Source organism: Camellia sinensis, chromosome 8, assembly GCF_055761805.1.
Source record: "Camellia sinensis isolate YWXY chromosome 8, ASM5576180v1, whole genome shotgun sequence".
In the NCBI taxonomy this organism is placed as follows: Eukaryota; Viridiplantae; Streptophyta; class Magnoliopsida; order Ericales; family Theaceae; genus Camellia; species Camellia sinensis.
The window spans coordinates 199,548,838-199,564,739 of record NC_138968.1 but is presented as its reverse complement, the minus strand read 5'-3'; the positions used below and the strand labels follow the sequence as shown (position 1 = coordinate 199,564,739).

General features: G+C 41.2%; 1 protein-coding gene across 1 annotated transcript; it reads right to left on the bottom strand.

The window, feature by feature from the left end:
* Positions 1-260: 260 nt before the first annotated feature.
* LOC114265303 (glyceraldehyde-3-phosphate dehydrogenase GAPCP1, chloroplastic) lies at positions 261-5,431 on the bottom strand. Its single transcript, XM_028206068.2, has 14 exons — positions 4,926-5,431; positions 4,312-4,406; positions 4,102-4,169; positions 3,958-3,996; positions 3,076-3,176; positions 2,659-2,771; positions 2,410-2,509; positions 2,141-2,287; positions 1,864-1,924; positions 1,638-1,735; positions 1,418-1,560; positions 1,095-1,178; positions 733-822; positions 261-612 (listed from the first exon to the last, which is right to left on the bottom strand). The coding sequence occupies exons 1-14, from the start codon at positions 5,028-5,030 to the stop codon at positions 558-560; spliced, it is 1,299 nt and encodes a 432-aa protein (XP_028061869.2). The 5' UTR covers positions 5,031-5,431; the 3' UTR covers positions 261-557.
* Between the last annotated feature and the right edge of the window lie 10,471 nt (positions 5,432-15,902).

Here is a 15,902-nt window from a genome sequence, read left to right as displayed (position 1 = left end):
AATTTTTACGAAAATTTTCCTGGTAAAACACCAAAGTCAGTATTTTTAGGGGAGGGCAGGGGACGGGAGGCGAAATATGATTGTTCAAGGTATAGTATAGCTTTGTAAGCTTCAAATCTAAAGTGGATTTTATTGTTCAACTACCATAGAGAACAGAACAGAGTGTTAAATCAGGCCTAACCACACTGAAAAACTAATCTCCCCCCCCAACCCCATATGCCAAAAAAACAAAAAAACAAAAAGGAATGGAGGCTTACATATTTGCTTACAAAAATTTCTGCTTCAAAGAGAAACATTTGGTAATATGAAGCTGCTGACAGTTTCCTTGCAGCGTACATGTATTATTATTCTTAGAATTGAGTTCATATATTTTGCTAGTCCCATTCATGGCGGTGTGCTACTTTAATAGGCTCACATGATGACAACAGACGACCATTCAAACAACAAAAATGACACTACTATCAAATTTATAGAACTACTCCTTTCTCCAATCTCATGTTTTATGCTCTAAAAACTCAAACAACAACATCGACAGCAACAACAGCCTCCCAGGACGCTTAGTTATTTGCAGCCACCAATGCCATGTGATCTATCAGGTCCAACACTCGGTTGCTACAAGAAGATAAGCCCAAAAGAAGAATTTGTCAAACATCAACCTCACAGCAGTGTGAGTGTGTGTGTGTGTGTGTGGAGAGAGAGAGAGAGAGAGAGAGAGAGAGACAGACGGTGCACCTGTAACCCCACTCATTGTCATACCACGAAACAAGCTTCATGAAAGAGGCACTCAGACCCATCCCGGCCTTTGCGTCGAATATACTTGACCTGAGATGGAAACAACCCCATAAAATGTAAATTGAATAAATAAGGTACAAGTAGTGTCATTCACATGTAAGGCCTATGAATGAAACATATAAGGAGAAACTCATTTCCAATAAATAAAATACGAAAGACCCGGAAACCAACTACATTAACCAGGTGATAACAACCAAAAGGGAGATATTGTATGGGAATGTACAAATTATAATAAAACTGTTACATTACAAATATAAGAGAGAGAGAGAGAGAGAGAGAGAGAGAGAGAGAATTATTGTGACCTTGAGTCACCAACAAAGTCATTGGAGACAACATCCTCATCGGTGTATCCAAGAATGCCGTTCAGCGGCCCCTCTGAGGCATACCTAAAATTGAAATGTTAAGGGTTATTTAGTTTTTTTTTCTTATAAAGATAACTTTAGTTACTGCCAACATTAAGTTAATTCAGGACTAGGAAACCCATAACCAACCATGAGAGAGAGAGAGAGAGAGAGAGAGAGAGAGAGAGAAGAGGGGGGCCGGACAAGAAAGCAGAGAGAGAGAGAGAGAGAGAGAGAGAGAGAAGAGGGGGGCCGGACAAGAAAGCAGAAAAAGGCAAACATACTTTATGGCAGCTTTGACATCTTCATAAGAAGCACTCTTCTCAAGTCGACAAGTTAAGTCCACAACAGAAACATTAGCAGTTGGGACACGGAAGGCCATTCCTGTGAGCTTCCCATTAAGCTCTGGAAGAACTTTTCCAACAGCCTACAAAAAGCAAAAAGCAAAATCATTATACACCATGCAAGGTCTTCCTTCCGCATGATTATGCTGAATCCTCGTACCTTTGCAGCTCCAGTTGAACTAGGGATGATATTTTGTCCAGCTCCACGGCCACCCCTCCAATCCTTCCTTGAAGGGCCATCCACGGTCTTTTGTGTTGCTGAACATTGAGAAACATAAACACAAACTCACTAACTAAAACAAAAATGAGTTGAGAATGCCTGTGTGTGTGTGTGTGTGTGTGTGTGTGTGCTCGCGCGCGTGTGTGAGAGAGAGAGAGAGAGAGACCTGTGGTTGCGTGTACTGTTGTCATCAGACCCTCTACAATGCCAAACTCCTCATGAACCACCTACATAATGTATACCATGGAAATAACATAAGAAAAGGGATAGTTTCTTAAGCAACTAACTTCAAATAGCAAAACACAATTTTTAAAGAGCTAAATAGAAGTTTCAAAAATAAAAATAAAAATTCAGGAATTACCAATCACCATTACCCAGTAGTAGTCTATACATTTAAGAAACCAAAAAGTTCAATAATACTTTAATTTCTAATGCAACCAAACCTTGGCAAGAGGAGCCAGACAATTGGTTGTGCAGCTTGCATTAGAGACAACATCCATGCTTGGCTTGTATGAAGTCTCATTAACTCCAACCACAAACATAGGTGCATCAGCTGACGGTGCGGATATTACCACCTTCTTGGCACCACCCTGCACATTAAAGAAACATTTCATAGGACGTGTACATGTATATATATGTATGTGTTTCTATATATAGGAAGAGAGATCACAATAACTCATTACATCAGAATCAACAAGTTGCAAAGACTGACCTTCTTGTGTGTTGAAGCTTTGTCAATTGTTGTGAAAGCCCCAGAAGATTCAACCACATACTCAGCCCCATAATCACCCCAAGGAATCTCTGCAGGGTCCCTGAACATAGATAACTCTGGATCTTAGTGTTGCTCATAAAACAGAAAGATCGTAATTTTAGGTTGCCATTTGACATGGCAAGCTGGTAAACACTCATTACAGCAATTTCATATATTTTGTATGACTGTTTGAGGGCCAGACGGAAATACCTTTTGCTTGAAACTTTAATCTGCTTCCCATTGATCTCCAAAGTCGACCCATCCAAGACCTTGAGGGTCCCCTTAAAGACTCCATGTGTAGAATCATACTTAAACATGTAAGCCTGAGAAGAGATATACCATATGTTACAATCATTCAAGCAGAAATGTGGTAATTTGTTCACGGTCACTGAGTGTCGAGTGTTGTATACATGGTATTCAATTTTCTTCAATATAGTGTTATCAATATTTCTCCTTAAAGATCTAAATTCATGTTTGGGACATCAAATGAGCTAAATAAGCTCTGATCAACCTGAGCTTGCCTTGTCCAAGAACTGCTCAGTTCAGCTTACAACCCAAATCATAGTTTCCACACATAAACCATAACCAGATGTTGACAGAGAATAGCAGCAAAGTACACATCCTTACCATGTAGTTAGCATCAATAAAAGGATCATTGACAGCCACAACTTCAATGTCATCTCTAAAGGTTGCAATCCGTAAAACCAACCTTCCAATCCGTCCAAAACCTGCATGACTTGAGCATGTGAGATATACCAATATTCTATAACAACCAAAATCATGCATGAACAAGCCATGGAAAAATATGATTATTGCTAAAAAATAATAATTTTAGACAGTAAAAAACAAAGGAGTAACCTAGTGCACGAGACTCCTGCTGAAGCGAGGTCTAAAAAAGGCAAGATGTAAGCGACCTTAACCTTGTTTATGAAGAGATTGTTTCCTTGACTCGAACTCTCGCCACTAGGAACACTAATGGCAAGTTTTACTGTTGGGCCAAGCCGCCCTTAATCTTAGATAACAGGGCACACAATTTGAGTAAAACAAATTTGCATCATAAATAGTGTGTGTAGCTTGAGTTCCCAACTGTTGTATAAAAGAGAGTTCCCAAAAATAGTAGGTTAATTTTTATTTTATTTTTTATATTTGGTTTCTGTTTTTTAAGAAAATAATGTAATATATATCCAGATTGGCTTAGATGATTAAAAGGATGTCCTAAACACCAAGGTAATGCAAATAATTTATAAATGAATATGCAAAAGTATCATTTTTCCAGCATTAAAACACAGTGGTCTAATAATCAAAATAGCATGTGAAACTCCAAAGATGTAAAGTCCCTTTACTGTTATCAAGCTTCGAAGTGCATAGTCTACAATGAACCATCAATTCTAAAGAAACATCCAATAATAATAATAATAATAATAGCAATGCAAATAATAATAATAATAATATGAATTGATGCTGGTGAAAGAACAGCAGAAACATAACAGAAGTCATCAGTAACTGTACCATTGATCCCGACCTTTGTCTTCCCACCACTTTGTGATTCTAAACAACAGCAAAATTAAATAGGAACGTCAACAAATACAACTCCTCGGTTATGCAGACTAATATAATATTATGCTCTAAATTTGAGAGTATTATGATTCTTACTCTGGGCTGTAGGAGGCATTTCGGTAGCAATGGCTTTGGCAGGCTGCATACTCCTAGCACTACATTTTCTGTATGGTTTAGACAAAATCATTCAGCACCAATAACAAGAAGCAGATGCTACACTCAATTGCACACACACACACACACACACACACACACACACGCACAAGCAGGCAGAGAGAGAGAGAATGAATTAATGAATTACTCAACTGTACAGGAGATGACTTGCCAGGAACAACAGCACCAAAAATGCTTGACTGAAACTTTGGTGAATTTAGATTGCGATTGAAACCAACAGAAAACACCTGAAACGAAACAAAATAATAACAATTCCATGCCGTGCATCACAATTCAGGGGCAGGGGCAGGGGCAAGTAAAGCCTATGACATGCAAACAAAATTACAACATCCAAACCCAAACTCATACTAAATTCATTAAGAGGAAGGAGCAATTATTTATTTATTTATTTATTTATTTAATTTCTCACTAAGAAACAGAACGTGATCAGAATAATTAAAGAACAGTAACCAGAAACAAAATTATGAATCCTCTACTTTGTGTTTGTTCTGATTTCCAAAAGCCAAACAAACTTAAAAATTGAAGGCGATATTTCCATTTTAATTTGTTATCTCAGCTTAAACTTTTTCAACACGAAATAAAATCACATTTCAAATCAAGTTAATCTCTGACAATAAACTAATGAGCGAAAACCAAAGCAGGCAAGAGAGAAAGAGTAAAGCATGGTTTTAAAGTCGGAAAAAAAATAAAAAATAATCAGAGGTTGTTGCAGTTGTAATTTTATTTTCTGATGGATGAAAAATCACCTTCGATTGATCGGCAGAACGGAGGGCAGGGCCTGGCAGGGTGGCCTCGGAAAGTGAAGCTTCGAGAGCAGGAGTTGTAGATCTGAGGAAAGAAGAGAAAGCCATTTCCAAGATACAAACTCTTCTCTCTACTCTTCAGATATCGATCGATCAAATGTTGTTGTAAATATATATGTGTATATGATAGTAAAACCCTAGAGGGAACCTGAGGAGGCCTTGGCTTGGCTTGGCTTGGCTTGGCTTCGCTGGCTTTTTGAGGGAAAGTAGAAGGAAGCCAACTTCTCGAATTTTTAAATGCGGAAATTGAACGGAGATTCTTATGTTATGCTATCATATGTGCCTCTCTCTCTCTCTCTCTCTCTCTCATACTATCAACCAAAAAATGTCTCTCTCTCTCTCTCTCTAAAACTACCACTGTCAATGACCATACCACCCCCACCCCCACCCCCACCTGTGTTTTTGACGTTGGTGAGTGAGTTTGTTGTGTTGTGCAGATCTCGGAAGCCACGTCAGACTGCCACCTTTGCCCTTTTATGACTCTGCCCCGCTCATCCTGCTCCGCTTCCCACTCGTATCCACGTCGGCACTTTCTTTTTAAAAATTCATTTTGAGTACCTGTAAAGTTTGACATTAATCATATTCATATTCATAATTGGTTAAATTAATTTTAAAGCATTAGTATTTAAGATTAAAAATTGTATTTAATTTTTAAACTTAGTAATATAGCAATTAACTAAAATATTAAAAATAATATTTTATCTTATATTTTTTAATTATTAATCAATCATAACATTTACAAATTATCATGTCTATAAAATAAGTCTAAAACGTATACTTGTATAATATTTTTCTTAATTTTAATTGGGTATGGGCTCGTGGGGGTCCATCACGGGTCCCGTTTTGATAATCTGAACCGTTCAATGTGTAGAACTCGTCGAGTACTATATGCCTGTAAAAAATCACATTGATCGGATATCAATAGCTATATGATCAAATCAGTTTCGTATTAAAAAAATTGGACGGTAAACAAATTAACGGTTGAAAAAAAACTGTTTTGATCACACAGCTATCGATATCCAATCAATGTGATTTTTTATAAGCATATAGTACTCAACGAGTTCTACATATTGAACGGTTCAGATTATCAAAACGAGACATGTGATAAGCCCCCACAGACCCAACAGCACGGACAAAAGCCATGCACATTTTAATTATATAGCACAAGCTCATCAAACCGTGATAACAAAAATAAATTTCTTATAATGATCCTACATTTAAATATTTTTACTCAAAGTCCACAATCCATAATCCGCATGTATAGTCAAAGTCTTCATAAAAAAATATTGACTAATTTTAGTGGAGATGCTGAAAATTTATTTTTTAGTTTAAGCTTATCTTTATTTAAAAAAACATGTTTGAACTGTTATTTTTAATTCATACACAAAAAAAAAAAAAAAAAAACTCTACTTATGCATTTATATTCAAAGCAAAAATGTAAAAATTTACTTCCAAGTTTCAATTGTTTAAAGGATGATGTAATGTATGTTCTTGTATGAATTTAGAGGTCAAAATCAAATCAACAATCCTTCAAGATTACATAAATAGAAATGTTGGTTTGATTATCTTTCTTTTGTAATTAATATGATTTTGTTAACGTTTGTTCTTGTGAGGTATGTTGAGTTGTCTCTAGGTCTCAGATTCAAAATCTCTTAGATGCTATCAACTTTTGTGTTGAGCCAGTCCATACGGAGCTCTGCTCTGACTTTAAATAGGCCCTCTGCTAGTGGATGATGGGATTGGCCCCTCAGGAATTAGTTGAGGTGCGCGCAAACTGACCCGAACACCTTGAGTTATCAAAAAAAAAAGTAATTTAAAAATATCATATATTCTACATGGTAAAAGTTTGTTTACTAAATAATATATAATAATTTTAAATGCGCTTGATATATACTCTAATAACACATATTAACAATATCCTAATTAATATAATAAAAAATTAATCACTCTGTTTTGTTTCAGTTTTTAGAATTTACTTTTTAGAAAATTTTACTTTTTTTTTGCACTGAATTTTTTTAATATTTTAAGAATTGTTTAAAATTTTTAGACACACCTAACATAAATACATTTAAAAAGTATAATATTTGTGAAAAAATTCACTAAATATAAAAAAAAATACTAAAATTTAGTACATTTTTCATATTTTTGTATATTTATTAATTTTTTAAAATATTTTTTCACAAATATTTTACTATTTAAATACATCTAAGTAAGGTACATTTAAAACTGTAAAAAAAATGCTTGAAATTCTAAAAAAAAAATCACTAAAAAATAAAAATAAAAAACATCAAAAATAAAAAAAATTTATTTTCAAAAAATTGAACTCAGAAAACTGAACTCAAATATACTAGGGGTGCAACTTGGGTGGGCTCAACCCGAGCAACCTGTGCCCAACCCAAGTTTTTTTAGGGCTTGGATAACAATATCTTGTAATCTAGACGGGTTTGGACAGATTTTTGATGCCTGAATTGTAATTCGAGCCGGGCCTGGGCAGAATCAATGACTAACCTGAGCAACCCGAACCCGAATTGCATTTAATATATTATAGGTATAAATTAAATTAAATAGTTGTCGTTAATATTAAAGTGATTCCCAACTTTAGTCCCCATTCCACAAGGACCTAGTGATCTTGCACAGGGTCACAGATCCTCGAGCATCCCATGATTAAGACACCAACCTGAGGGGATTCATAGGCTATACTCTTCACCTAGATTGGCATGCCAACATGGCGTTCTTCTAATCATAGCTTGCAATGGTTAGGCGAGTGTACGGGGAGGAAATAATTCTCCTCGTATAATCCTGTTGACCAAGTCCACGCTCCTCCGTACGACGTCGCTTTGTTACCTGAAAACACAAACGTGAGCTAGCCGGCGGGTGTGTGCCGGAAACCTCTCCGATGCCTAAGTCAGAAAACTTGACAAATAGACAAAGCTCTAAGTTCTCAGAAAGATTGTGTTCAATTACCTCCTCCAAGGTGATGCTTGTGGGCTTTTATAAGTTTCCCGTGGCACAATCCTGGTAGGACTTGTATTTCTCCATGCAGAGTCCTCCTAGGATTCATACTCCAAAGGATAATGCTTATCCTTTTACACCCTCCCCCACTGCTTAAACCAAATGGGATGGTTTTCTCCATAGCCGAACTACCACACGACCGAAATAACACTGGCTATGTTGAGCCACAGAGAAGGCCGAACTATCCTTAGCTCGGTCTTCTCCTTTAACTCATTACTTCGGCTGCCCCTGTTCAACCTTGGTATGCTTAGATCAAACTTCCAAGTAACAAGTTCTGACCGACTTAACCAGAGTGTGTCACGACCGGACTAATTCCGAAACCGGTTTTCCCAGAACATACTGCGACCGGACTAACTCTAAGACCGGCCCTACTCCGAGTTGTCTCTGGACCGGAGTAGCCTTACTCTTCCTTGGGCCGAAGCAACTATCTCTTCTTGAGCCGGAATAAACTCACCTCCTTGGGCCGAAGTAACTTTGTCTCCCCAAGGCCGGAGTAACCTTGCCCTCTAGGCCGGAGTATTCAGTACGGCCTTTTTACCTAGTCCTCTGCGTTTTGGGCCTCAAAACCCAACTCGAAGCTCGGCCCAATTTTCCCAAAAATTACCCTCTCAATTGCCCCTTAATTCCATCTGTGCAACATGATTGGGATTACCAGCCTTCTGGCCGAGCTAGAGTTTGTTACGCTTTTTCAGCCGAGCTAAAAAACCCTTTTAGCCTTTCCAGCCGAACTAAGTTTACCTCGGGTATCACTATGTCCGGTCAAAACGTCTCTTCAATCACAGCGACTGTAACGCTTCCCATTCCAGTGACACGTGGCAAACTCTGATAAGCTGTGGCCAACTGTCATGCCGCCCTTCAGAATTTTTGTACTGTTCCCGCTTCTTTTTGCCGCCTTTTTCTCTCCCTTCTTTCACAAAACAACCTTTTTACTCTTTCTCGAATTACTTCACCTTCCATTGTTCATTTTCTCTTCTCCTCTGTTTCCTGAGTTTTTGAGCTTTGAGCTTACTGTGTTCGTGCTTCCGTTGCTGCTACTGCTCCATCTTCAGCTTCTTCTTCTCCAATCTGGTAAGCAAGCCTACCCTTCTCGCTTTTTTTATTTATTTTTCCATCTGTTTTTGTTTTGTATGTTTTTTGCAAACATTTTTCTTCATTTGTCTGCTTTGCTTTCGTACTTTTATGAAGAAACCAGTATAACCCATGAGTATATGTCTTATACCCTAGAGAAAACTCGATTTTGATCCAGAATCACATCCCAACCGAACTAGGATACTGTTTGTGTTATGTATGTAGATAGATTTCAGAGAACAACCGAACTAGGACTTGTAGGAATATCAGTAGTTTCTTCTGAACCACTCTAGCCAAGATAAGATCACCGAAAAAACGTGCACGTGCCGAACTAGGTACTTCGGTCTATAACCGAGCTAAGCCTTTCGGGGCCAAGCCGGCTTTCTTCGCTCTTAAACCGAACTCAGAAAACCGCCCCTAGGGGTTCAACCGAAGTAACTTTCCTCATACTGCAACCGATTTAAGCCTTGGGACTAAACCAGCTTTCTTAGTTTTTAGACCGAACTCAGAAAGCTGCCCCTAGACATTAAACCGGTCTAAACTGCTCAAAACCGAGCTAACAAACCTTCTGATGGGCCGAGGTAGAACCAGCCCACTGAGCCGAAGTAGGATTTGTATATCTTGCTTATAATTTGTAGCGCGGTCCAACGATCTGTGCTTAACCCCTTTGTTTTCTACCTTGCAGACTTAGGTTGCCCAGGCATTCCTGCGTGTGCTCAACCGAGCTACTGAGCCTAATTTTTGTACCGAAATAATTTATTCATAAATTATACAACAAATGGGTAAGTATAGATATTTAGTCGAAACCCCTGGTGGCATGGCCGAATTTAGGCAAGATTACCAGATTCCTGATGATGTCCAACTGGTGTTGGCCAAGAAAGATGCTACTCCCTGGGACAACGAAGGCTTCGTCCCTTTTACCCTTCAATCCATAATAGAAACCGGACTACGGTTTCCTGTCCAACCGCTAATCTGCGAATTTCTTAGACAGACTAGGTTGTGCCCCACCCAACTGTCCACCAATACATATCGTATTATAATGGGAATAGCCGCATTAAACCACCAAACCGGACTAAATCTTGGTCTGGCCGAGATCTTTCATCAATACTCTATTGGCTCAAAGAATGCTGGGTGGGTCTACTACCTTAGAATTCGCCGCCACCGAGAGAAGATAATTAAACACACTCCGGATAAAGATCTTAATGATGATGATTTCTTTTGGGTCTCTGGGAACTTTGAGGATTTTCAAGCTCAAATTCCTGGCCGACCTATAAACTGGAAAATGGGAGAGCCTGGTAATTTAACTTCGGTCTTCTTCCTTGCATTTTATTTCGGTTCTTCAGTCCATTGACCGAACTAACACTTCTCTTTTTTGCAGATTTTGCCCACCTCCGTTCTCTATATAGTTATCCCAACCTTGCAATTTTGCGAGCCGCACTACGGTGCCAAGAGAGGAGTTGGGCTAAGCTTCTGAATTTCGAACCGACCTACCGTTACAGCGGTCGACGGAAAACAAAGGTAACCGATTTTCTTCTCGAGGAAGACCCAGAACCGGACCCAACTTTGCCCGAGATAAGACTTGTCCCACTAACAGCTGAAGAAGAAATGGCGAAGAAAAGCAGAGTTAGGGCCCTCCTGACCGCAACAACCAGGGCTGAAGTAACACCAACTACTGAGGTGCAGCCCGCCGTCGTGGCCCTTCCTTCACAACGGCCTTCTTCATCTCGCCCTTCAAAACGCGCCCGATCTACGTCAGCCGAACAGCAACTTGTTGATGAAGTCGAATCCGTCCCCCAAAGTCCTCATCCTGCCTCCCAACCAGAGCAAACTGACCGAGCTCGATCTCCGAAGTGGGCTCCGCCGTTGATCTTCAACGACCGAAACATCAAAGCCACTAACTCGGTCGTGGCTGAAAAAGACCACCAACTGGCCTTTAACCTGGCCAAAAGTGTGTGCCTCCCCAAGGACATGGAGCACCACTTGAAGCAACTGAACACCGAAATGAAATCAATTCGGTCTGCTTCCAAGTCCATGATTTTGGTAAGTAGCTCTGTCTGTTTTTTCTGTCTAAATTTTTTTCAACTTTTACTTCGGCTGAGATGAGATTTTTGTTTTGCCAGGCCTTGCAAAAGAACAATGTCACTTATAGGAAAGTCCAAGAACTCCGCAAAACCACAAGGCAGGCGATGGCGGAAGCCGAAGCAAAGGCGGCCGAACTACTACAAGCCGAAAAGAGAATGGCCGAGCTAGAAGCGGAGAACGGCCGTCTTGCCGATCTAGTTAATTCGGCGGAAGCGGAGAAGCAGAAAGCTGCCATCGTTATGAAGGACAAGTATTTGCGGGAGTTGTTGAAGCTTGAGAAGAGAAAGGACGCCGAAATAAGCGAACTGAAAAAGAATATGGAGGCGGTCGAAAAGGAGGGGTACAAGCGGGGTTACAAGGAGGCGGAGGAAGCCTATGTCAAGCAATGCGACGCCGCCAAGGAGCTTTTCTTCAAATGTGGCTGGAGGGCGGCTGTTGAGCAGCTCGGTCATGACCAACAGACCGAGATCTACAACCCTCCAGAATACTTCATACCGAAGTCCCTTGCGGCGTATGCAGACGCTCTGCAACAAGAGTTTCTGGAGGACTCAGACACTGATGACTCCTCTGCTCCTGAAGACATTCCGGTTGTTGGTGCAAGCCCGTCACTTCGGTTGGAGCCCATGGTAGAGGACCCTCCTATTGAACAACCAAGTGACACTGCGGTTCCGACCGAAACTAACCCAGCGACCGAGCGTGATCTTCCCCTTGAAACCGGTTTTCAAGTTGATGGTGATGCGGCCTTTGACGCTGAAATACAAGAACTCTTTTCTTGACCTTGTACTTTTTCTTTTGTTATTTCGTCTTTGTAACCGGGCTATGCCCCTCTTGTACTTACCTTTTTAATTAATGGAAATTTGGCGCAACTCTTACTCCGGTCTTTGTGTGTATGCTTGCATTTGTAATGTCTTCTATTACACTAATTTCTACTTCGGTTTTGGCTTTTAAACTATGCTTACCAGCCAACCACTCCTTAGCCGATATGCTTACTTCGGCTGAGGAGTACAAGAGTTGGTTTATTCCAGCCAACCATTCTTCAGCCATACACTTACTTCGGCTGAAGGGTATCAAGTGTTGGGTTATTCCAGCCAACCACTCTTCAGCCTTGCACTTACTTCGGCTGAAGAGTAACAAGAGTTGGTTTATTCCAGCCAACCACTCTTCAGCCTTGCACTTACTTCGGCTGAAGAGTAACAAGAGTTGGTTTATTCCAGCCAACCACTCTTCAGCCTTGCACTTACTTCGGCTGAAGAGTATCAAGAGTTGGTTTATTCCAGCCAACCACTCTTCAGCCATACACTTACTTCGGCTGAAGAGTAACAAGAGTTGGTTTATTCCAGCCAACCACTCTTCAGCCATACACTTACTTCGGCTGAAGAGTATCAAGAGTTGGTTTATTCCAGCCAACCACTCTTCAGCCATACACTTACTTCGGCTGAAGAGTATCAAGAGTTGGTTTATTCCAGCCAACCACTCTTCAGCCATACACTTACTTCGGCTGAAGAGTAACAAGTGTTGGTTTATTCCAGCCAACTATTGAAGTTAGTTTTTCCAGCTAACTTCTAGTATTTGGTTTATTCCGACCAAATGTCCTGCAGCCTGGATCCTTATCCTGGGCTTAGGAAGGGTGTTGGTTTAATCCAGCCAACCTCTAAGTTAGTTTTTCCGGCTAACTTAGAATGGAATGCTTGTAATATACTTAAGTCTTGAAAGCTAACTTTTACAAAGAGTAATCTGTGCTAAAAAGAATCTCATTTTATTGAAGGAAGAGAAAATTACATAATGTTTGAAAAAGAAAAGCTAAAAGTAAAATATCTTGAGATTGGCCGTATTCCATGGCCTAGGGATTGCCTTGCCATCCTTGTCTTCTAGGTGGTATGCCCCTTTGCCGGCTAACCCAACCACCTTATAAGGACCTTCCCAATTTGGGCCTAACTTGCCGTCTCCTGGGACCAAGGTGTTTCCCATTACTCTGCGCAGTACCCAATCGCCAATTTTGAATTGTCTTGGATGAACCTTTTTGCTGTATTTTCTGATTAACTCTCGTTGGTATGAGGCGATGTGGACTAACGCTCTTTCTCTTCTTTCTTCTGCAAGGTTGAGTTCTAGGGCTATGGCTTCTCCATTTAAGTCTGGATCAAAATTTTCGCTTCGTATTGTGGGGAGGCCAACTTCTAGTGGGATCACTGCCTCCATTCCATAGGCTAAGGAGAAAGGTGTTTCTCCAGTCGATCGCCGAGGAGTGGTGCGGTAAGCCCATAAGACGTGAGGAAGTTCATCCGCCCACTTGCCTTTTGCTTTCTCTAGCCTTTTCTTTAGTCCATCCAAGACGACTTTATTTGAAGCTTCAGCTTGTCCATTCGCTTAAGGATATGCCGGCGTGGAATTGTAGAACTCTATCTTGTACTCTTCACAAAAGCTTCTGAAGATTCTGCCGTCGAACTGAGTACCATTGTTTGAGATGAGTGCTTTTGGTATGCCAAACCGAGTGATGATATTTTGCCAAACAAACTTTTTCACATCTTTTTCTTTGATTGACGCCAATGCTTCTGCTTCCACCCATTTTGTGAAGTAGTCTGTTGCTGCGAGAAAGAATTTTCTGCCGCCGGGTGCTGTTGGAAGAGGTCCTACTATGTCCAAGCCCCACATTGCGAAAGGCCATGGGCTAGTTAAGGGTAGGAGTTCTCTTGCTGGTTGATGTATTTGGTGTGCGAATTTCTGGCATTTTTCACACTTCTTCACATATTTTTCTGAGTCTGCTTGCATATATGGCCACCAATATCCTTGCGAAATAGCCCTGTAAGCGAGCGACCTTCCCCCTTGATGACTTCCACATACCCCTTCGTGTATTTCAAACAGGAATGCTTCTACTTTGCTGGGATGAACGCACTTGAGGTAAGGCCCAGAGAACGACTTCTTGTATAGTGCCAAAGATGGAGATAGCCAAAATCGCTGCGACTTTGCCCTTATTCTGTTGGCTTCTTTTTTCTCTTCTGGTAGGATGCCGTCTTTTAGGAACAGGATGATGGGATCCATCCAAGAAGGGCCTAATTCTGCGCAACACACTTCTTCTGCTTCGGGGTCTTCTATGCTTGGTTTTGGTAAGAAGTCGACGAGTAATGGATGAGGGATTGATGTATCTGCCATTGAGGCAAGGCCTGCTAGCTCGTCCGCTCGGCTGTTTTCCTCCCTGCCAATTTGTTCTATCCTTACCACATCAAACTTCTTGATCTCCGTTCTGACTAGCTCTTGGTACTTGGCCATTCTGTCGTCCTTTGCTTCGTATTCGCCAAAAATTTGGTTTACCACCAGCAGAGAGTCACTGTACACCATTAGTTCGGTTGCTTTCATGAAGTGTGCCGATTTGAGTCCTGCGAGAAGCGCCTCATACTCCGCTTCATTGTTGGATGCTGGGAAGCCAAGGTTGATTGCTTGCTCTATAACCAGGCCGTCTGGAGAGATGAGGACTATGCCAAGCCCTGCACCATGTCGGTTGGATGCTCCATCCACAAAGAACTTCCACATCTCTCCAACGAATAGTTTCCAGCAAGTGGAAGGATCAGACGATGCCGTGGGGTCAAGGATGGTGTTTTCTTCAAAGTCCATGTTGGCTGTCTGCCCTTCGTCCTTTGTTTGAACTGCTGGTGAGCCTTTGTTTGTCTCTTCCTTGTTGTTCTTAGTATGGTCTGCCTTGGTGCTTGATTGACTACCTTCTACTAGGGGTTGCGCTATTCCGGCGTCAACTTCCGTCCCTAGTTCGGTTGTGTCAGTTAGGTCGACTGGGCAGATATGATGACTTCCAGGAGTAAATTCTGCGACGAAGTCTGCCAGAGATTGGGCTTTTATTGCGGTCTTGGGTTGGAACTTAATGTCGAATTGTCCCAACTCCACTGCCCACTTCAAAATTTGCCCACTAAAGTTCGCCCTTTCAAACAGAGCTTTCAGTGGAAAGGCCGTGAGGACGACTATGGTGTGGGCATGAAAGTAGTGCGCCAATTTTCTGGACGCCATCATTAATGCTAATGCTAGTTTTTCCAAGGGCAAGTACCTTGTTTCGGCTCCCAACAATGTCTTGCTGACATAAAAGATGGGCAAGTGTTGTATTCCTTCTGCACGAACCAACACTGCGCTGACTGCGTGCTGAGAGACTGCCAGGTATAAAAAGAGTTCTTCACCAGGTACTGGAGTAACAAGTAGTGGTGGGGAAGACATGTACTCCTTCAAGCTTTCCAGAGCTCGGTCGCATTCTTCATCCCACTCAAACTTGGCCTTTAAAGCTTGGAAGAATGGTCGTAGTCTGTCTGACGATCTGCTTATGAACCGGTTGAGTGCAGCCGCCATACCAGTGAGATGCTGCACTTCTTTGACTGAGTTTGGTCTCTCCAATTCCTGGATTGCTTTGATCTGAGAGGGGTCTGCTTCTATACCTCGGTTGGTCACCAGGAAGCCCAAGAATTTGCCAGATCCAACTCCGAATGCGCATTTGGATGCGTTGAGGCGCAGCTTGTGTTTTTTCAGGATCTGGAACATCTCGCCCAAATCTTTCAGATGGTCATTCTCATCCTTGCTTTTGACCACCATGTCGTCGATGTAAGCCTCCATTGTTCTGCCTAATAATGGTTCAAACATCTTGGTGACCATCCTTTGGAACGTCGCCCCTGCGTTCTTTAGGCCAAAGGGCATGACCTTGTAGCAATATAATCCCCTTGGTGTTGTGAAGGATGTGACCTCCTGGTCTGGTTCATGCATGGCGATCTG